Raw genomic sequence first — 21726 nt, 5'->3', positions numbered from 1 at the left:
CACACGGAACAAAATCCACACAGTGACCACACACGGAACAGTGGGCAGCCATGAAGGCAGTGCCCAGGAGCTGAACTAGCTCCTCTCCAACTTCATACCCGAACTTTTCACTTTATTCTTGACACATCGACTTAATTCTCAACATTTCTTCTTCTGTTCGGTTTATTGGTACGTGGCAACCAACGCCAAGGTGCGTTACCGCCATCCACTGGATCTTCCTCTCGTTCCTGACCGCGCCACATCGTTAAAGATTTCAGAAGCATCTTTTCATTACCACTTTGTACTCCACATTTCAAACTTTAATACTTGACATTTTTTCTATTCTCTCGACTTCACGCCCTCGTTCTTCACATTTCGACTTCATACCCGACCTTTTCACTTTGTTTTCGACATTTTTACTTTGTTTTTGACGTTTCGACTTTAGTCGACTGCGATCTCGTCATTTCGACGTTAATCTTATAATGCGACTGTATTATTGTCATTAGCGAACATGCTTTCTTCTGGGACTTGACGCCGTCCTCATGCTCTTCAGCAGATGTTTGCATCATTATCCATTCTCCAACTTCAAAGGGCGGGAGCCTCGCGGGCTCCTTGACTTCTGGACTCCCGCCCTTTTTTTTTTTTAACTTAAAATAGTTTTCTTCTTCTATCACGTTTAAAAAAAAAACGAGTAGAAAACTGAGCGGAGTGAGACCTCCTGTCCCCCTCCTCCCTCTCCCTCCTCTCTCTCCCTCTCTCTCTCTGGCCTGCTGACGTCATCGGGCTGCTCCGCTTCCTGCCGAGTCTCCAGCGGACGCACACACACACACACTCACACACACACTCACACACACTCTCTCATATACAGAAAACACACACTCGCACGCAGGGAACACACACTCGGCGGACACACACAGTCTCCAGCAGCTCCAGAGGAGACGCGGACGTGTCGGGTACGTATCCTCCGTTCGCGCGGCCGCGGGTTTAGCGCGCTAACCGTCGCGGAGGAAGAGATGCGCCACACGGAGGGAGCCGCGCTGCGCACATTCACGGACGCGGTTACACCGTGAATCCATCTTTGCGTGGATTCTCTCCTCTGAGGGCCGGTCCGGGAGGAGACAGCTCCGGTTCGCTCAGACTCCTTCGCGCTCAGGGGATTTTTTGGAAGTCGAGCCCAGGAAGCGAAGGTCTAATGAGAGGCAGCTGTTTGTGATGATCATCACGAGATCTGTGTTTTCTGCTCCTGCTTGGAGTCCGGTGTCACTCTGGTTTCCACTCTGGTTTCTACCGAGGAAATAAAGAGGAAACACTCACGAGGACACGTGGTGGTTTGTAGCCATTCTGTGATGATTTAAATTAAAAACCTTCCAAATGAAGGGCTCGACGTTGAATGTACTTTTGACGTATGATCCGGTTTACCTCTAAACTGGGCTTAGAAAGAAACTGCAAGATCTTGGCGCGGGATTTCATCAAGAGAGACCGATATTCTTTTGCCTCAACGCCAACCCGGGTTGATTCAAACCCTATTACAGAGTCGTTCGATACAGGAGTGAATGCCGATTGTGCCCATTTCCGTTGTAGACTAAATGTCAGTGGGTGTTGGTGGAAAAGGTACTTTAACGTTCCGTTGCTGCAGCTCCTCTTTTCAGTCTCTGTCAGAAACACCTGGTTTTAGCTCCTGTCTCTTAAAGACTCTGATTGGTCAACTGCTTCCAGTGCATGTTGGAAACACGAGCCGCTGGGCCAAAGTGTGGAAGCATTGTCGAGACTTGCAGAATGTTTACGTTCGTGCGTCATCCTTTGAATGCTGAAGTACGATAGGAGTCGCTCATAAAGAAGAAACAGATATGGAGTTACCCAGTCAAAACTCGGATTTGAATCCCATTGGAGTGTTGTAGGATGTGAAACGGGCAGTACATGCAAGAAAACCCTAAAACATCTTGCAACTGAAGGAATTTTGCTGAGTGGTCTGATATTTTAATATGCAAGTGTCAGACGATGGTGGAAAACTTGAAGTTATTTCTTCTGAGTTAGCAGCTCCTGAGAACAAGGATAGTATTTCCACATTTATTGATAATTTAGTTGAGTGAATAATTGAAATAACGTACACAGTGTGATATACCTTTTTAAAAGTCCGTCAGCCCTTTATTTATTTTAGTTATATATGATGTTTTGTATCGCAGTAATGTGCTGACAGCTTGTGGGTGTGATATGGAAACAACGCCATCATTGGGTTTGATAGTCTAAGAAAATAAAGAGTGATTCATTACCAAAGATAGTTCTGATGTAACATTAACTTATAATAGACTTCTACCTCACAGCCTGAGTTCCTGGATGGCTACAGTCAGATAGACTATGCAAATGAATGTGATCTGATGACACTCCTCATAACTGGCATCAGTGATTTGACCTGTGATAGCAAGCCGTGCTCAAAGCTCCTGTGTTTTGGCAACAGCATCACGAGCAGGAAGTGCCATTTCTTACTGGAATGAACAGGTTGTTGCACAGATGGGTTTCGTCTGAGTGTTGCTGCATCTTGGCGTTTCTTTGAGCCTCTGTCATCTGTTGGTTAAACCCTTGTAGAGGACACGTTGACTGTCTCACAAGGGTCTCAGTTCGGCAAACGTGACCTTGTAAGTCCAACATTAAACCAAACTCCAAGCAAGTTGCATGGGGCCCATGAGGAGATTTCCAACCATGGTTGTTGCAGTCTCCTGTACGTAGTTAATCATCGACTTGAAGGGAGTTCTCACAAGATCCACGTTGCTGTGGACAAACGTAATGCGTCCTCCTTGGCCCTCTCTTAACTCAGGGAATTTGCTTGCTTTGCCTACTCTGTGGCAACACACCTGCTGGATCATGTAATTTTTTAAGTGGATGTAGTTTGTGCCAGTGCCTCCAACCCTTTTAATCTCGCAGAAGGATTTTCCATTTGCTTGGCAGTGGGTTCTCACCTCAGTCAGATATGGATTGCTCCTTTGAGAATGTTTGTTGTCAAACCTCAAAGTTTCATATATATTTTAAACGGTTGGAGCTCCACCAGTGGTGCCAAATATAAGCTTTACAATTTGTTTGATCAATTATTCATAAAGAGGTTGTATCATCAGGGATCCGATTCCCGACTGTAAGATACAGTGGCAGTAGACATCTCTCAAAGGCCACAGCACATCCTGGCTGGAGTCAGGTTTAAAAATATAGAGCTTTCGTTTCTTAGGTCGAGTTGAATGTTGCAGTCTGGAATGATTCACCATCAAGGTATAATGTTGCAGATGACTAAAGAGACATAAACATGACATCGGTCTTCTTTTCTTCTTTGGAGCCTCTCCAGAGGTTCACTTTCTATTCTTGGTTTAACAACGTTTTTCTCCTTTTATAAATATGGACACACTGAGTTGGTAGACAAGGCAGCAGTATGAAACATGAACTGTGGTATACTCCTGCCAGTGAATGCAGAGTTACCCCACTGGCTTGCAGTAATTCTTGGTCCCAGCCAAAGCTGTGGTCCCCGCTCAGCTGTCCTGGGATTGACAGTGTCCTTGTCGTTTAACTGTCTAAGACGAATTTTGCATGTTATGTGGAGCATATTGCTCACTCATGGATGCAACGTAAGCCTCCAGAACATGAGATAAACCTGTTTTTATTCCGTTACATGTGAAATGAAGCAATCATAGACTAGCCCATTGCTAATTGCCACCGCAAAACAAATGGATGTTAAAATACACCTCAATCAGTTACCTCACATAAGCAGGACAATGTAGGTTAATGTTAGAGATGGGGATTTCCTGTAAAGGGCCTTTTAAATTTTGTAACATCCTTTTCAAGGTCATAAATTATTGAGTACATGTAGTATTTCACTCAAACGTCTCTAATGTGATGGCTGCAACTGTTTATCTTTGGCGAGGCTGGTTCTCTCTTGGTTTGTCTTTGCAAGAGTCAGTTTTGCAAATAATTGAGGGAGGGAGGCGACAACAAGGCTTCTTCATAAATTCTTCTTCTGAATGAGAATTCAGCTTCTAGCTCACCACAAAACTACGTAACGTTCTCTCTGTCAGCGTCTCGGTAAAGCTGCTTGTTGAGACACAAATTCTTCAGTATAATGTTAAATTACAGCATTTTGCATCCTCGCAACTCGTCGAGTTTAACACATTTCAAACTCTCATAACTGGCAAGACTGCAGCACTTCCCCCACAACCTAGATACACAGGTTTTACACCAAAGAAAGAAAGTGTTAGCCCATTATCCATTTCCCCTATTCTTGTTTAATGTAAGCAACACACTGTAGCGTCCATGCTCACTCTCAGCTCACTGACTGCTAACGGCTCTTGTGATGAATCTTTGGGACTAGAGGTAACTTAAATCTGGCAACACATTATTCCAGGATTTCTATGTACACATTCAGAGTGCAGCTTGACTTTAGTCAGAGCTGAGCCACTTGGCATGAGACGCGATGCAGCAAAAGGTATATCTGCAGCATTGGCCAGAGTCGGTACAGCGGAGGAGCTGCTTCGTTCCACAGGAGCCGCAGAGCCCACGCAGCCATACTCGTGCTGTTGTCATAGTAGCACATTACATTCTATTACTGCTCTCAATTACTCTCATTATAGAGGAGCATTACTCTCTCACACATCTTTTAATTTGGATTTGAGAAAGCGCTGAATGGTGTCATGTGCCACGGCTTGATTTTTAACTTCGTCAGCCAAAGTCTCCACACAAACTTAACGAGTTTGTCAGAAATGTCTCAAGTTTTTTTACGAGGAGCTTGTTCTAAAAGTCACACAAACTTCTGACGCGCGCCCCCCCACACATATACACACACACACAAACACACACTTGGTGCAGAAACCCATTGTCATACTGTCCACTCTGTGTGTACGCCTTTGTTTAACTGTATGCAAAGCTGAATAACTGGTTCAACTGTAACTGGCAGCGGTGAGGCTGCAGATGCTCAAACTTAGAATTTCCCTTTAATTTGGGTTAGAGGTGTGAAGTGTGCAAACTGTTTGGATTGTATCATGATTTCAGAATACGATGACTAGATAATCCCAGTTGGCTGTAAGTGGAAACCATTGCAGTCAGATTTGGTTTTCACAGAAGTCTTTTGACCTCAGCGAACACAATAACTGTCTTTTTCTGCACAGACACAGACGAATCGCCTGTACAACAAAAAAACTCGTGATTTCAACACACTATCTTGTTGTTCCTGATTTTTTTCTGCACCTGCTCCGAGGCTGTAGATATTTCTGTTTTAGCTCAAGTCAAATGGAAAAATACTGTTTGGGAAAAACTGTTTCCACAAAACTTTGTTGTGGATCTGGACGAAGGGACAAATGTTTTTTAATCAGATTTTTATAGTAATAGTCTTTATTTATAGAGCACTTCTCAAAACATAGCTCCAAAGTGCTTCACAAATAACACCTCTCTTAAAATTAACATTGATAAAAACTAGAACTAGGCACAATAGCGTATTTTAAGCTTTGATTTAAAGGAACTTACTGACTCTGCCTGTTGTATTTCCCAGGAAATACTGAAGAATCTGTGAGAGGATGTAACTCTGGTTTCATAGGAAGGCAGGCTCTCTCAGCCGTTGTACGGAAACAAACATGGCTGCAAACCTCTAACTGCTGCCAATGTGTAGCAGACATAATCTGGATTCAGTTGGGAAATATCCGTCTTTTTGTTTATCTTCAATTATTTTAGAAACGAACTTGACGGAGGAATTGAAGAGAACCGTTCTGTTTTCCTTTTCTTTGATCAGAAAGCTTTCAGGTTCACATTGTTTTGATAAGTTACTCATATGTGGTTTTACGATGCATTCCAGTCACAGAAGAGCTGGTGTGAGATTAAACAAGTTGTGTTTAGTCAATGATTAGATAACTGGCCTCTCAGGAGATAACCTATCAGCTGGATGCTGTTGGTCTGTTTAAACCTGCAGTAATCTGCGCGATAAGGCCCAGTCATACATACTACTCACATTTTAACATAGATAAGAGCTTTGCGCTATTTGTCTGCCGTTGTTTGCTATAGGCGAAAGTTGCCATGATTTACAGATTAGAGAAAATAAATCTCATATTTTACAAATTTCAATCAACGGCTCACGTTAAAGGAATAGAGAGGTGTTGTTTTTTTATTTTGTTTAATGGTAAATTACTAATCTGTTTGGCTTTAGAGACAGAGCTTCATCTACTGTTCAAGTTTTAAACAAACCTACTACTGATTTAGATATTTTGTGAATTCTGATTCTTGAAGAATCATCATATCCTGATGAGCCCCCCCCCCACCATTTAAAATGTGCTGTTCAAATGCAAAGATTGTAAACAAAGATGGATGACATGGCTTCACTTCCTGCCACTATCGAGAAATGAAGCCAAAATATCTGATGGGAACGCTGCCATCTTGACCTCATTAGTCCGTAGCGATGGGACGATATGTCAGCGCCCTGACGTTGTTCGCACTCGACTAATCTGGAGATGGGATTTATTATTCTTTATATTTAGTCTGGTTCAAACAAACATCTTATGATTGTGGACAAACGATATGTTTTCAGAACTTAGCAAGTTCGAGCTTGATGTTGATTTCACAATTATAATGATCCCTTATGTCGTTCCTTGTTTGTTGTGCAGGTGGAGAGGTGTTGAGGTTCTCACTCAACAGGACGGCTGACATCATGGTGAACATCCCAGATTACTTTGCAGGGAAAAATGTGCTGATCACTGGAGCAACTGGCTTCATTGGCAAGGTACAGTAGTGGAGGAATGGACCGGTTTCTTTTCACTTTGTGACAGAATGACGCTGCTTTAATAATTTAAGTTGTGATTACATTCATGTCGAACAGGAAGAATAAAAGTGAACTTGGACAAACTTTTTTTTTTTGTGTACTTTAGTACAATCGTTCACTTTGACTCATGGATGAACTGATAAGAATCTGGTGGTCAAGGTCACATTGTGACACACTTGTGAACGCAAAATCTGTAGAACGTGTTCAGAGAATCATTTCACTCGGACTCACACATAAACTCAGATGATTTTGATGGTCAAAGTTCTTTGGCCTCTTTAAAATTATAGCTGCAGCTGTAAGAATCGTAAAAACGAAGATATCTAACTATGGTGTCCAGCCTCTAGCGAGTCACGTTTTGTGTTTGCGCCGCACGGTGAAATCTATCGTGAGTCACGTTTTGTTTACGCGAGCCACTGAAACGTTAGTTGAGAAGAAAAAACGGACTTAACGGCCTTATTTCCACCGACGCTGGTCGAAAAACTCCTCCATCGAGAGGAGAAATCATTGTTTACTTTCGGTTTCTGACCAGACACACACACACACACACACATCTACACGCCTCTGACCCCCCCCTATTAACCATTATAAATGTAGCCGAGAGTTTAATTCGCCTGCACTGAAAGGTAATAGTAAAATAAGGACATGAAGAATGAGGCTTGAACCAGAACACGTTTAGTTTTTCACAACTTGTCAACACCTCGCTACCAAGACTTCTGTTGGTGACCCTTCACAGTAAAAGTCCCACACAGCTACACTGCTTATGATGACAGGAAACACAAATTCACTGACCAACCTTCCACAATAAGGCAACTAAATAGCCAAACGTTACACTTTAAAAACTAACCGGATGTTGTTGATGAATATTGTAATTAATTAGCGATATATTCGCTATATTTTGTTTGTTGTGTGTCTTTTTACTTCTATAGTATCAATAATCGTGAAAATCATCAAACCGTGATATTTCTTCTGATCGTGGCATAAAAATTTCATATCGCGTGGTGAGATTTACTGGAATCAACCAAACAGTCCTGGAAGGGAAAATCTGATTTTATAATGCTGAGCCACATCTTTCTTCATGGTTGTTCCAGGTGCTGCTGGAGAAGCTGCTGAGGTCATGCCCAGAGGTCAAAACTGTGTTTGTGATGGTCAGGTCAAAAGCTGGCCAGTGTCCCAAGGACCGCATCGCTGACATGATCAACTGCAAGGTGAGTGGATTAGGATGGGGGTCATCTGAAAATGAAAACAATGAAATTTAAAATGCAAAAGCTGAAGCGAAAATGCTCAAACTAAAAGCTGAGTCGAAAGCTTCTGGATAAAAGATGGAAGACTCTATAGAAGTGGGATCTGTGGCAGGACGAGTAGATGGAGAGTTCTGCCCTCCGCCATAAATCATTCCTTTTATCCAGTGTTGTAAAAGTCTAATGATTTATATCTGGACTTTTACAGTTGACTATGTGCTGTAACGTCTTCATGCGTCCACTCAGTTGTTTGAAAGGTTACAAGACGAGCAGCCGGACTTTGCAGTGAAGATCGTTGCGGTGAACAGTGACCTCACGCTGCCGGAGCTGGATCTGAGTAAAGAGGATCAGAGCATCCTGGCTGAAAACGTCAACGTCGTCTTCCACTGTGCCGCCACCATCCGCTTTAATGAGCCGCTCAAGTGAGTCATTAGGAACGTGCACCTTCTACTCCTGCCTTTATCGCCACAACTTTGTAAATCAACTTTGCTATATAGTGTTTTGTTGTTTGTTCAGCTAGTCAGTCTCTGTTCTGTGTTTTATTATGAGTTTTCTTGAATTGGCAGTGAAACCTGGCGTAAACAGAGTACTTGCAGTGCACAGGGATATTTGAAGATCAAAAAAACAACGACTGTTTTTCAAGTAAAGGTTATTACGGAATCTCAACCTGATTCTGATTGTTTGCCAACGAGCTCCATAAGCTTTGAAAGCACATCAGTGATCCTCTGCGTGACAGGTTTCATCATGACTTAATATAAGGGCGTAGAGGTTTATATATAAACAGCTTATGAATTAAGCTTGTTATGCTGCGTATCATAATCGTTTGTCTTTGGCCTGAAGTCATTTGAAGAATTGTAAGGTGTGAGACAAAGATTGTTCGGTAAAGGGGAATACGTTTATATATTGGACTCACAAAAAGAAATGATCGGGATGTGATGGACAAGAACACGACGTTCAGAGTGAGGAGCGGGAATGAAACATTTTCTATTTTCCAAGTCGGTGAAACATCAAACTCATTTTAATCACGCTGCTGTTTTTTCGATAAAAAGAAAAGTTGCGTTTTGTTGCTTGACAATTTGTGTCTGGTCTGAAAACAACGAGCTGAAACCAGGTTTGTTTAGATGCATTTAACTGAATTAGTGAAAAATATGAATTCATTTCTCTTTTAGAGATGCGATGCAGCTGAACGTCCTGGCCACACAGAAGATGCTGGCACTGGCCCACAGGATGAAGCAGCTGGAGGTCTTCCTCCACATCTCCACAGCGTACGCCAACTGTGACCAAGAACTCATCGAAGAAGTCGTCTACTCTCCACCCGTCGACTACCGGAGACTCATCGATACTCTGGAGTAAGTTGACGTGGAAGGATTCCGACGAACCAACACACTGTGGCGTTGACGGTTACTTTTGCATGGCCTGGTTCATGGATGCAGATCAGGATACAGTAGCATGAGATGAGGTTTTTAAGTGTTTCTTCTGATTGCTCGATGCATAAGAAGCAAGTAGGAAGGTAGATTACACGAAGATTAAATGGCTGCTTGATGGCTGCTCTCAGCTGCTGAGCTCCATTATTAAAGCCCACGTCTGCAGACTCAGAAGAGATTAGTGAAGTGATTCTGAGGGATTGTATGAATGTAGAGACGTATACATTGCACAGATAAAGATACCGAGCTGCTTTAGGTTTGAATCTGTGTTGTAGGATCTTTTGCCTTGTTATTAGTGCAGCGTCTGTTCTCAACGCAACGCAATCAACGCATGGAAGCTGGAGAGTGTAGAAATCAGCAGACGTGATCAGATCTCAGGACGGATTTGCGCTGTAAGAGAATAAATGTTTTTTTTGTTCCCAGCTGGATGGACGATGAACTGGTTTCCGCGCTGACTCCCAAGCTGATTGGAGAACGTCCCAACACTTACACCTACACCAAAGCCTTGGCTGAGTATCTGGTGCAGCAGGAGGCCGGAGACATAAACGTAGCCATTGTCAGACCCTCCATAGTCGGAGCCAGCTGGAAAGAACCTTTTCCAGTGAGTCATTTAATAGATAACTGGTTTTATCTTCTCTGTTGTAAACATTAATTCATGAAGACACTAAATTGCTCACTCTGTCCCACATTAACAGTAGCTGCTGTTTATAAAAATGTCTCCTGAGGTTCTTGGGCTTTCCCTTATTTTAAAATGTGTCGGGCTCCTCAGTTGCACAACATGAATGTTTAATGCACTGAGAAAGTGGCTGCCCTCAAATGTAGGTTAAGAAGCCGGTTGTCACAGTGAGAATGTAAAATGAAGAAAGTCATTGTGTTAGAGATCAAAACAGAGAACAGACAGAAAACTGGAACAGCAACAAATGACACTCTTAAGCCGTTTTCAGACATGACCTAAAAGATAAAGTCTGGACTTTATCCACAGTTTACCTTTCACACATGCAGAGGGAGGTTTTCCTCATCAAGATCCACAAATTAGGGAATGAAAGCTACTGATTTTTAGTGGAGAACGTTCCTCTGTTCTTCTCTGGGAGCACAACGCCTCCGTGCTGCCAACACTCAGTCGTTCAGCGCTGCTGAGCACTGGACAAGGCGACGATGTGATGCCGGGAGTGGGAATGCGGGGAATGTGGAGTAAAGAAGTGCCTGTGTACTCGGCCAGTCGCTGTGGAAAACAGGAGGATTGTAAGATTTCTGGTTTCGGAAAGACTGAAACATTAGGTGACAAAGACGCCTCCTGTGTGAACATGAGGGAGCGACATTTCACAGTCGTCCGAGTCACAATCACTCCTCGGCAGCGCTACAGTGAACGTGTGCCTTTGGGATTTCATCTCTTGTGCTGATTCAAGACTGAAATGCATTTAAATTCGTCTGTATTTTCAAAAAATCATTGAATGTATCATCCTATAAACTGCAGAAAATCAAGAAGAGCTTCACAACTAACAGATTTATCACCTGAATATTTTATCTTCGATATAAATGTTGATAGATTTAGTCATTTATCAAGACAATGTCATAATTTCAGTTCCACTTGTTGCTGATTTTTCTTGTTTCAGGGTTGGATTGATAACTTCAATGGACCCAGTGGAATATTCATCGCTGTGAGTATTGAGGGAAAAGCTTGTTCTTACTAAATGATACAAGTGTTAGGATGTAAGGATGTTCTGTGTGAAGATGGGTTGCAAATAAGTGAGTCTGATTTTATTGTGGATCCAGCCTCAGTCGTCTTCTCCTCTACAGGCTGGTAAAGGGATCCTGCGTACGATGAGGGCGTCTAACGATGCTGTGGCCGATCTGGTGCCGGTGGACGTGGTCATCAACGCCACGCTGGCTGCAGCTTGGTTCTCCGGATCACAAAGGTGCAACAGGTCCGCAGGGCTTGTGTACATTCGAACTCGTTCTTTTGTTCTTTGACATTTCAGAAGATCAGATAATCTTTTTTTTCTTGCAGGCCTAAAAACATCATGGTGTACAACTGCACAACTGGTGGGATCAACCCGTTTCACTGGGGGGAAGTCGGTAAGACGTCATGTTTATCTTCCCTAAACAAAGTCTCTGTAAAAAAAGCCCCTCGAGAGTGGAAACGGTGTCCGATGACATAACCTGAACGTCATGTGATCCCCCGCCTGCCACACCCAGACCAGGAGCTTTTGTTTACCTGTGGCTCCTTGTGTCGAGCTGGAGGCTCACAGCTTTTTCTTAGAGTCAATCCCACTGTTAAATAGACGTCACGCTGTCTGGAGGTGATTTCCCTGTAAAGATTTTCAGATCACTCAGGTTAATTGTCTCTTCAGGAGTCGTATACGTGCACTTAAGCAACTGGACTTGCTTTGCTTTCTTGCTTTTGCTTGAAACGTCCTCGAGAAAAGAGCAAGTCCAGTTCTCCTGAAGACTTCCCTCAGATATTTAATCAGAAAGTCGATGACGATTAGATCTCTTCCTCTGCAATGATTTGTGTTTTGCAGACTTAACCGTGTCCTAAGTCAAATCTCTGAGTACTGGTGAAGACGTGAATCATCATGTTACAACCTGTACATCAGGCATTAAAAAGATGAGTCACAGAAGTGTTTTCAAGTGGAAGAAAACCAGCCTGAGGTTCCTTTTTATTTTTTATATTCCGTCAGTTAGATTTCAAGTTGCACTACGATGCATGTGCAGGTGTGGTTTACAGCTACAGAGGTGGACGAAATAACAGAAACACAGATCCAGTGTAATGCAGACAGACCCGTCCGTAAATAGTTTTGGGATTAAAGTTCATTCTCTGTCTTGTAAACTGTCATCAACAGTAAACTGCTTGAAAGCTCCACAACAGCTATTAAGGGAGCTTGTGTGTGAGATTGTTTTGCAAGATAATTTCTGCCTTTGAGGCTCATGTAACTTAAAACTCACATGTTGCTGGAGCCTGGCCGGTGATTTATATTTGGTTATATAAAAAAAATAATTGGCAATTATTCCCAAGATTGTTATCAAACCATCACGACAAAGAAATGTAACTGATGCCTGATAATTTACAGTTCAACCACTTAAATTACTATAAATACAAAGACCACACAAATACAACCAAATACATTTTAAGATTATTTTTACATTAAACATATTTTCAGATCTGCAAGTAAACTCTGAAAGACTCATATAGACTCATGTAACCATTAAGTCATTTTAAAATGCAGTTTTATTTCATGTTTACATTGGATGCCATATATATATATATATATGTTTTATCAGAATTGTGAACTGTATTTACCAGCAGGACGACACTTACAGTCATGCATACAGAACTAAAAAAGAAATCCTTTCCTGCTCACTCTGACTTGTGTTGAACAACCTTCTGTTTCTTAGAGTACCATGTAATATCCACTTTCAAGAGGAACCCCCTCGAGCAGGCCTTCCGTCGGCCCAATGTTAATCTCACATCCAATCACCTAATCAATCAGTACTGGATCGCCGTGAGCCACAAGGCTCCGGCGTTCCTCTATGATCTGTATCTCAGGCTGATTGGACGAGAGCCCAGGTAACCTCATCGCCGACTTGGACCTCTGCTGTTTATTAACGCCATCACCCGCCCCGATACATGCACACGCATCTCTGCTGCTTTACTCCTGTGACTCTTTCTTCTGGTGTAGGCTCACGTTGTTGGTGTGTACAGTTGGGAGTTGAAGGATGTATAACCCAGCTGCTCCCCTGCACACACACGGGGGAAGAACTGATGGGTTCTACACTCTTTACATCTTGCTACCTGCAATGTTTAGTCTTTTTTTAAGTTGGGTTCCCAAAATATCAGCCACCAGCGTCAACTCAGTTCGACTAAAAAGTGGATTTCAGACGGATTTCTGCCTGAAGATAAGTTTGGGAGCCCAACGCAGGTGTTGGTCTTTTGTTCAACAATGGAAAGTAAACTCTGCTATGTCTGCTGAATACAGATCATCCAGACGTTTTGCCATCACACAGGGCCTGCATCTTGCTTACTGTCGATATCAATGCCTATTGTCTGTGTCCTCTTTGTCCTGTCATGTGTGTATCTCTCCTCTACAGAGTACTGTATAAACATGACCTTCAAGACCAATCCCTTAGAGCAGGCCTTCAGAAGGCCCAATGTCAATCTGCGCTCCAACCCCTTTACTAATCAGTACTGGACCGCTGTCAGCCACACGCTGCCAGCCCTGCTCTATGATGGCTATCTCAGGTTGACAGGCCGCAAGCCCCGGTAAGGTTGCAACTGCCCCCAACTTCTCACCCCATCCCCCCTGCACTCTTTCCCACTTGTTCCCACACGCCCACCCTGCTCCACTATTTCTTTTTACCTGAAAGGTTGTGTGGGGTGGTGGGAGCAAGGAAGGGTGTGGGGCAGAGGAAACAGAGGTTTGCTGTGTTTTTACTTGGCATCAGTTGGATGGCTCTGACGGCACGGTTTGGTTTCTACCGGAGCATGTTGTGACCCTGACATCCATGACAGAGCGCTCGCACGTATATATGTTGGAGGCTTCAACGAAAACGCTCCTCATTCATTTCGTCATGCATCGCTGACATAGACTGTGAATAAAGATGGACGACGCGTCGGCGCTTTTCCTCCGCAGTGCAACAATTAAGCCACAGATCTTTGATGCTGTGCCGCCATCTTGCACTCATGACGTCAGTTGGAGCGGAGTCTACGCAGTGGTGATCGTGACGTGGCGATGTCTTGCTGAGGGCCCTGCCCATAGATGTGCTTGTCCAATCACGAGTCAGTCTCGGGTTCTTCGTGACATTTCACTTCGTTTTTTAAAGCATCAGAAACAAATTGTACTTTCACTCCTGTTCCAGACAAAGAGGAGGCAGGGAGTATGACCTGTGCCGTGTCCAGCCATGGGTCACTGTCAAAGAGCTTTCATGTCATCCATCTTTATGAAAAGTCTGTTTGCATCGTGGTCCCTCCGCTCTCGTTTTGTTACGCGTGGTAGAAAATCGCATTAAAGCAAATGTTTAAGCGCAGGCTCTTGTCAGTAAGATTACGTTGATGCAAACGCTCGTCTCTGACACCAGACTGAGCCTGAAGAGAGGAATCCGAGGCAGCCGGTCGACCTGGTGTTCATCGTCCCTAAGCATTGCATGGATGGCTAGCATGTCACGTTAGCACGAAAGTCAGCTATGCTTGTCCAGAGTGGCGCACTTTGAGTGGTTGTTGTCGTTACAACGATCACAGCAGCCCCGAGCGTCAGGCACCGCCCACCGCCAAGTGTTTGTGAGTGCCCCAACTTGTCGCTCAATCATGGGAAATCTTGATGCACCATGAGTTTAGGCGAAGATCGATTTGATTCAGGAAACGCGCCCTTTTGCATGTGAGTTGATTGGTGTCCACATTTCTTGATTCTTTTCTCTCTTTGCTGCTTTTCTTTATCCCCCCCCCCCCCCTCCCCCGAGCAGGAGGTGTCAAATAATAAAACCTTTTACGCTGCACAGTCTTCCCTGGCCAGATTGCACACATTTAGTCTCTGGCTGTCTGAAATCAATTTTGGCGAACTCCCATTTTAGAAAAGTGATCTGATCCTAATGGGTTTGTCACCAGCTGCAGGTCATTGTTTTTCTCTATGTGCTGATCCACCGTGCATGTTCATCAGCTTCTGAATCATTCGCCTTCACAGGAGGAATCTTGAGTCTTCTCCATCTGCCCAGACAGCATTAACTCCTGCTTATAACAATTTATAATAACTTATATCATTAAAACAGTCAATTTGTAATGATTTAAAAATTGGTGAAACCGCACAGATCAGTCTGTTAAAATGTTTTGTTGCAGTTTGAAGACTCAGAAATCCTCTGATAACTCTCACAATGATCGATACAGCTGTTTGTTTACATTCTCACCCATGGACTGAATAATAAAGATGGACGACGCGTCTTCACTTCCTCCCGTTTGGCTCCAAATGACATAGAAAGTTTTTATTGGTGCCAGAGTCCGAGCTGTAGTGATTGAGCAGCTGCAGTATCGACGGGTTTATGACCTATACTGCAGCCAGCCATCAGGGGGCGTTTGGGATAATTTGGCTTCAATTTAACGAGCGCTCATGTCGTCCATCTTTACATTAGGTCAGTACTCTGATCCTAAACCATTCAATTCTTTAACTGGTTTTGAACGATCAGAACTAACACAACTGACGAGTATGAACTGGGTTCACTTGTGTAAACAGGAGGTCAATTTTTTTCTTACATTTTGTAAACGTGTGTCTCGGGTTCCTCCTCGAGATGAACTTCACAAACCATTCATTGAGATTTTATTGAAATTTGATAAGTAATCACTGAGGCTGTTTGTCCTCCTGACTCACACACAGATGAAATCAATTTGTCTCTGGGATTATTTCTGAAATCACAAACTACTCACTGTGCTATGAAGAGATTTGAGCAACCTTTTTTGTTTATTTTAGGCAAATATTTTGAAAATTTTTAAATTTCTGATGGTTCTTAGTGTCCACTACAATTTATATAGAAGAATAAAATTAATTTTAAAGGAGACATTGAATGCTTGCTAGTGTGTTCTGGACAGTGTGAGGAGAGTGGTGTGTTTTCTGAACATTAGAGGATGTAAACCTTTCCAAGTAATAACACAAAATGAAATTATTAACATGAATATGAGCAGAATATTTCTCCTTTAATAAAAAAAAAGCATTTTAAAGCTCCTTTCTAAAACCTTGTGCCACTGAAATTGCATGTTGGTGCTGTCCAGTGTTAAACCATGTAAATCAATGTGCTTATTTATTTATTCTTCAAAAATTGGCAATTTGTGGTTTTCACATGTTGCCACTAAAATCATGCAAGTTGAAGCCATTAAGAAGTGTTGCTCAAATTCTATATTACATTTATTGGAATTACATGTTAAATTTAGTCTTTAGATTTGTGCCTTTGTGCCAAAGTTTTTTTTTTTTTTTTTTTTTTGCAGTATCTATGTTGGTTAACTTTGCTTCTCAGGTTTTCTTTCACTTCCGTCTATTCTGTTAACTTCCTCTTACCCATGAAACCTGAACCTGCTCTTCCTTAATGTGTCTTTCTTGTCCGTTGTCACTCAATTCCCTTAATTTATCCTTCCCCCCTCTCCCTCTGTACATATCTTTGTTTATTCTACCACCTTTCCATTATCCTCTTCCTCTCTGTCTCATCTTCCTCCCCCTGGTTCCTCCTCGCCTCCCTCGCTCGTTTGTCTCCAGGATGATGAAGACGATCACCCGCCTCCACAGGGCCATGATGGTGCTGGAGTATTTCACCAGTCACTCCTGGGTGTGGAACACCGACAACGTGGCCATGCTGTTGGCACAGATGAGCCCCGAGGATAAGAAGGTACACAGACTCGTGATCCTGACGTATGACGCACTATTCGGTATATTAAGTGTTAAATAGTCTTTAAAAAATGCATCTCATGAAATAAATTAGAATTCTATGACACAAGCTGCAGTAACTGAAACGAAGTTTCGAGGTAGTTTTGAAAAGTAAATCAGGCAGAGAACCAGATGCTGAACATGCAAATATTTGTGCCTCGGCCCACGTCTGTTAAAATGTTCTCCTTATTCCTGTAGGTGTTTAATTTTGACGTGCGGCAGCTGCATTGGGCGGAGTACATGGAGAATTACTGCATGGGCACCAAGAAATACGTCCTGAACGAAGAGCTGTCGGGTCTTCCTGCTGCGCGCAAACATCTTAACAAGTAGGAATCTGTGCAATCGAATACATGAAGAGATGCACAGGATGTTGTTATTCTCCACAGGATGTTGTTATTCTCCACAGGATGTTGGAGGCACTTTACAGTCGATACATTTGCATTAACACTAATTCATCCTCGAGTACTTCTCATCCGTCCACTAAGCACTGGTGTCTTTTCCATTTGTCAGGGATGTGGGTTTGCCAGTGAAAACAGACTTTCTGAAGATTGTTAACATGATGCTTTTCAAATCTATATCGTATTTAGAACATTTGATTGTTTCTCCAGTAGAAAGCCACGGCCCCTATCGTCTGTCTCATCACGTCGGAGGCTCGAGATGACGTCGTTAAGCTTCTTTATGTGTGGTGTTGATTACGCAGGGTGCTGTCGGAGAGGAGCGGAGAAAATAAAAAATGCAGAAGGCATCACACGTAAGATTTGTGTTTGTAAAGTTTTCTCAACTCTGTTCCTCAGGCTCAGGAACATCCGCTACACCTTCAACACCGTCCTGGTGGTGCTCATCTGGCGCGTGTTCATCGCCCGCTCCCAGATGGCCCGAAACATCTGGTACTTCGTGGTGAGCCTCTGCTTCAAATTCCTCTCCTACTTCAGAGCCTCCTCCACCATGAGATAGTGAGCCGGGGGGGGGGGACGCGTCGATGACGGCTGGCGAGGCGGAGGGACGAAGACGAGGAGAAAACCCTGGAGCTCAGCCCTGCAAATGGTTCCGCGCTGTGTTTCCTCAAACACTCTAAAGATTAAATGGATGCATTAAAACACAAAGGACACAGATGGAGCCACTGGACGAGCCTCTGATATCTCAGATAATCTCTTCAGAGAGCATGGATTTATCTCACAATGTTGCAGACTAACAGCACTTGGACTAGTTTAAGAATCAGGACCACACTCTCTAATCCTCTTCACACTCACACTCTCTGGTGCCAGCTTTACTCTGGAGCACTTCCTGTATCCCTGCTCCGTGTCGTCTGCGCGCTCGCCTGGCTGCAAAATGAAGCTATGCATTGGATGATGCTCTGCTGCAAGAATCCTCCGCTGGTTTCGAGTCGGTCCAGACATTGTTCCTGTACTGTAGGTTTTTTTTTATCTAAATGTAGTCTAACCCGCTTCACCTGCTGTGGTTCAAACTCCCTTATTTTATCTGCCTGTACGTTCGTGTGAGGGTCTCGTCAGTTTAACGGAAATGTTTAAAAAAAAAAAAATTGTTTAAAAAAAAAAAAAATGTGTCAGAGCGACAGGCGCGGAATTAAGAGCTTGGTTTTTGGGGGGTGTTGAAGATGACGGATGATTCTGAACTAACTCGGTGAATGTTTGTTCGGGAACAGGCCGGCTTAGCGATCATAGATAAATCTGTCCTTTCACCTCATGTTCATCATGACCGTTGCCCCCTCAGGAGAACCGAGACATTTGTAGATGTTTTGGCTCTCGTTGGCTCAGACGCTCCTCTTATCAACAGTTGTCTTCGGTCGTCCTGCCCTCGTCCTTCGCTTTGCAAAGACTCAACATTACCGTGCTCCTAAAGTGACCAGTTCCCTTATTTCAACATTGCAGATTGTGACACGATGGTCGGTGCCGACAGATCTTGCAGATGAAGCTAAGCGACTTGTTTCGACATAGTTTCGTGTGTGAAAGTTATTTGTGACGACTCTTTTTCTCGCCAAAGACTCGCAGCTCGGTTGAGGAGGAGACTGGCGGAGTCGAGAGGAGGAATCTCGTCATGTTCGGCTCCTTTTTTTCCTCATTTTTACGCTTTGAAATATGAACTTCCATCATCTCAAGTCGCAGCCGGAACACATTCATGTCGACTACTTCTTTCTTAGTAAGCTACATTTCACATAGCTCTGTCTGTAGCGTGTCGTCTTTGTGAACGGTTCATTTGAAATGATGGATCATTTGTAAAGGGAGGCGGCAGGAGCAGGTTTTTCAGGATCCATCATCTTTCTGTTGCCTTCTTGCTAAATAAACTCTTTCAGAAAAGAACCTGAGCTGAAACTAAAGCATCATTCATCTCCGTGTTCTTACGGGAATCACTCTTCAATGCCATATGACGTCTTAAGTGAGCACACCTGAGGTTTACCTGTGCCCATATTTCTATTTCCCACACACACACACACACAATGGGGGGGGGGGCACATCAGCTGGTGGTTTGTCGTCGTCACTCTTGTCTTCACTCACCTCCTGTGTCTTGTCCTGGGGTCTTTTAATGAATGTGACTCTTCACTCTCAGCAGCATGAAGCACTTTCACGCGGGCTCATGTGACGTGTGCATGCGAGAATTGTGCCTGAACTTTTGTCAATAGTCTAACAATGTGAAAAGAGCAATCAGATCTATGTTTTCTAATTATTTTGTGTACAGCTCTATTTAGGTAGACTTCAGAAATCAAGATGTATAACTGATGTATTTTTGTGCTAACGACATTGTGGCTGTTTTACTGACGAAGCAACCGCAGCTGCTGTAAATAACGACACGTGTGAACATGAGCGCAGAATGTTCAGAGCTGGTTTTAATAACCGTTTTTAAAAAATGCTTGTTCCTGTAAACGTGCGCGTTCTTTCTTTCTGTCTGAATGTAGAACAACACGGCCTGAACTATCTGCACATGATCTTCCTCTGACTCACGAAACAACAACTTATCAAACTGTAATTGCCTGTATTTGAGGCTGTGCTGATGAATCCTCGCTGTTGTGACTCATTTTCGTCGTGACGGTGTGTGTATGTGTGTGTGTGTGTGTGCGGGTCGGTCTTTGTGGCGTTGAACGTTGTTGTGACGCTTTCACGTGGCGCGTCTAATTCGTGGGTTTTTTTTTTTCCGTTGAGCTCGTCTCTGTGATTTGAAACTGATCCTTTTTTCCGTGTTCTTGATTTCGATGTCTGGCAAATACCGATGGTTTGTTCATCAGTCAGGTCGTCACACTGAAATGACTTCAGCGTTAACTCGGCTTGGAATGATTCACATTGATCCTTTCATTCAAAGGAAACAGGTTTTAAAGGAATAGTTTTGGGACGTTGGGGAAAATGAAAATTAGCTTCTTTGCTGAGTGTTGGAGGAGAAAATCGACATCACTCATGTTCGTGCAGTGAATTTAAAGCTGTAGCCGGAAGTTGGTGTAGCATAAAGGCTGGAAACAAGTGGTAGCAACTAGCTTAGCTCAGAAATAAATATAACCTTCTTACCCACTAACTCAACATCCGGGGAAATTAATTCACTGAGACTGAGACATACTCACGTTTAGCAAATCAACCTCTGTTTCACTTTTATACAAATTAAAGACGGTGACGTGCGTGTGAGCTTCAGAGGTGCTTGATTGGTCGATTTCGTTAGCTTTCACGCTCAGCGAGGCTAACTGTTTCCCTCTGTTTCCAGTCTTAATGCTAAGCTAACTGTTTGTTGGCTCCGTTTACATTTATTGTGCAGAGATGCGAGCGGCATCAGTCTTCTTGTTTCACATTTCGGGGGATACAAGCCGAAAGAGATTAACACTGAAAATCTTCTGCTTCATCTCGACACTGTAGATCTTGTTTTAATCAGAAAACACGTTCACGATAAAACTTATAGGAAAAAAAGAAAGTTTGAGAAAAGCTGTTTTCGGGGTCTTTAACGAAACTCGTCTTTTTAATGCTGGATCACAGCTTTTGAAAACCTCATATATTTGACAAGTTACTGTTTTTTGTATATATCTATATTTTTCCCATCAGGCTTTTGTTGGAACTAATTGCTGTTTTTGTTACAATCATTTAAAAAGATAATTAATGAACGGTTGTTTTCACGGAGTAGAAAAGTTACCCGTCGGTTTCGGACCTGTGCATCAACAACACCAGAGTGTGAGCGGTGGCTTTGTTTATTTATTATCACTATTTTTTACTTTCCCAGCTTCTTCTCTTCGTTGCTTCTTCGTACATGGCTGACACATCGTTTTCTGTTCAGGCTGAGGTTGTGATTGATTTCAGAATTTTTTTTTTAAATGTGTGGCTCACGTGGTTCTGAACGTCGACTCTTCGTTTCATCGCAGCGTAAAAAAAAAAAAACACGTCAGGCCACAATGTCGAGTTTCTCGCCACAGTCAAGTGTCCGTGTGAAACTCAAAAAAAAAAAACAAGACAATAAATCAATGGTGCCTTTTGTTTGTAAACCAAAAAGAAGGAATAAACAGATTAATCCTCTTCCTGTTTGACATGTTTGATTTCTTTTTTCTGACGCTGACCTGTTTCCTGTGTCGGCCACTTCACACTCTGCATCAGGAAGCCAGATTAAAGCGGAGGCCGTTGAGCGGCTCCATTAAGATTTAATGCCGTCACTCAGGATTATGTTTGACTGCATGAACGTAAGCGTTGGTGACTTCATGGCTCAATTTCGATTTTCTCACTTTAACCTGTAAAATCTTATTTCTTTGTTCAAATCTAAAACATCTTGGTAGAAAAAACCACCGATGATCAAAAGATACCAGGTGAAGTCACTGGTTCACCGAAAGTGCAGCCGTCTGATCCGTTGGCCTCGCTTGACTCCGCAGAACGACTCTGGAGATTATCTCTGGATATAGTTTCACACGAGAGAGGTTTCTGTTTCTCATGTTTGTG

At 43.0% G+C, this 21726-nt stretch overlaps 1 protein-coding gene across 6 annotated transcripts; it reads left to right on the top strand.

Moving 5' to 3' along the window:
* Window positions 1–752: 752 nt before the first annotated feature.
* On the top strand, window positions 753–21312 carry far1 (fatty acyl CoA reductase 1). 6 transcript variants are annotated; one of them, XM_069527728.1, is made up of 13 exons: window positions 753–932; window positions 6600–6715; window positions 7843–7959; window positions 8239–8414; window positions 9162–9341; window positions 9840–10017; window positions 11030–11074; window positions 11214–11341; window positions 11425–11492; window positions 12813–12984; window positions 16646–16775; window positions 17012–17139; window positions 17608–21312. In XM_069527728.1, exons 2-13 carry the CDS (start codon window positions 6644–6646, stop codon window positions 17765–17767), a joined length of 1554 nt encoding a protein of 517 aa, XP_069383829.1. In that variant the 5' UTR covers window positions 753–932; window positions 6600–6643; the 3' UTR covers window positions 17768–21312. The 6 variants fall into 6 exon arrangements, with proteins under 6 accessions (XP_069383829.1, XP_069383832.1, XP_069383835.1 ...); XM_069527731.1 differs by having other exon boundaries at window positions 756–932; window positions 11214–11332; XM_069527734.1 differs by lacking the exon at window positions 12813–12984 and adding an exon at window positions 13506–13677 and having other exon boundaries at window positions 763–932; window positions 11214–11332.
* The last annotated feature ends 414 nt before the right edge of the window (window positions 21313–21726 follow it).

The sequence above is a fragment of the Paralichthys olivaceus genome, chromosome 7 (genome assembly GCF_024713975.1).
Source record: "Paralichthys olivaceus isolate ysfri-2021 chromosome 7, ASM2471397v2, whole genome shotgun sequence".
Lineage (NCBI taxonomy): Eukaryota > Metazoa > Chordata > Actinopteri > Pleuronectiformes > Paralichthyidae > Paralichthys > Paralichthys olivaceus.
This window is presented reverse-complemented; position numbering and strand designations above follow the sequence as displayed.

Excerpts from the sequence above, each read along its gene's own strand:
- far1 (XM_069527728.1), top strand. The coding sequence starts at position 6,644 with ATGGTGAACATCCCAGATTACTTTGCAGGGAAAAATGTGCTGATCACT. Across the intron at positions 10,018-11,029 it reads GCTGGAAAGAACCTTTTCCA|GGTTGGATTGATAACTTCAA; the intron begins GTGAGTCATTTA and ends TTCTTGTTTCAG. Across the intron at positions 12,985-16,645 it reads CTGATTGGACGAGAGCCCAG|GATGATGAAGACGATCACCC; the intron begins GTAACCTCATCG and ends GTTTGTCTCCAG.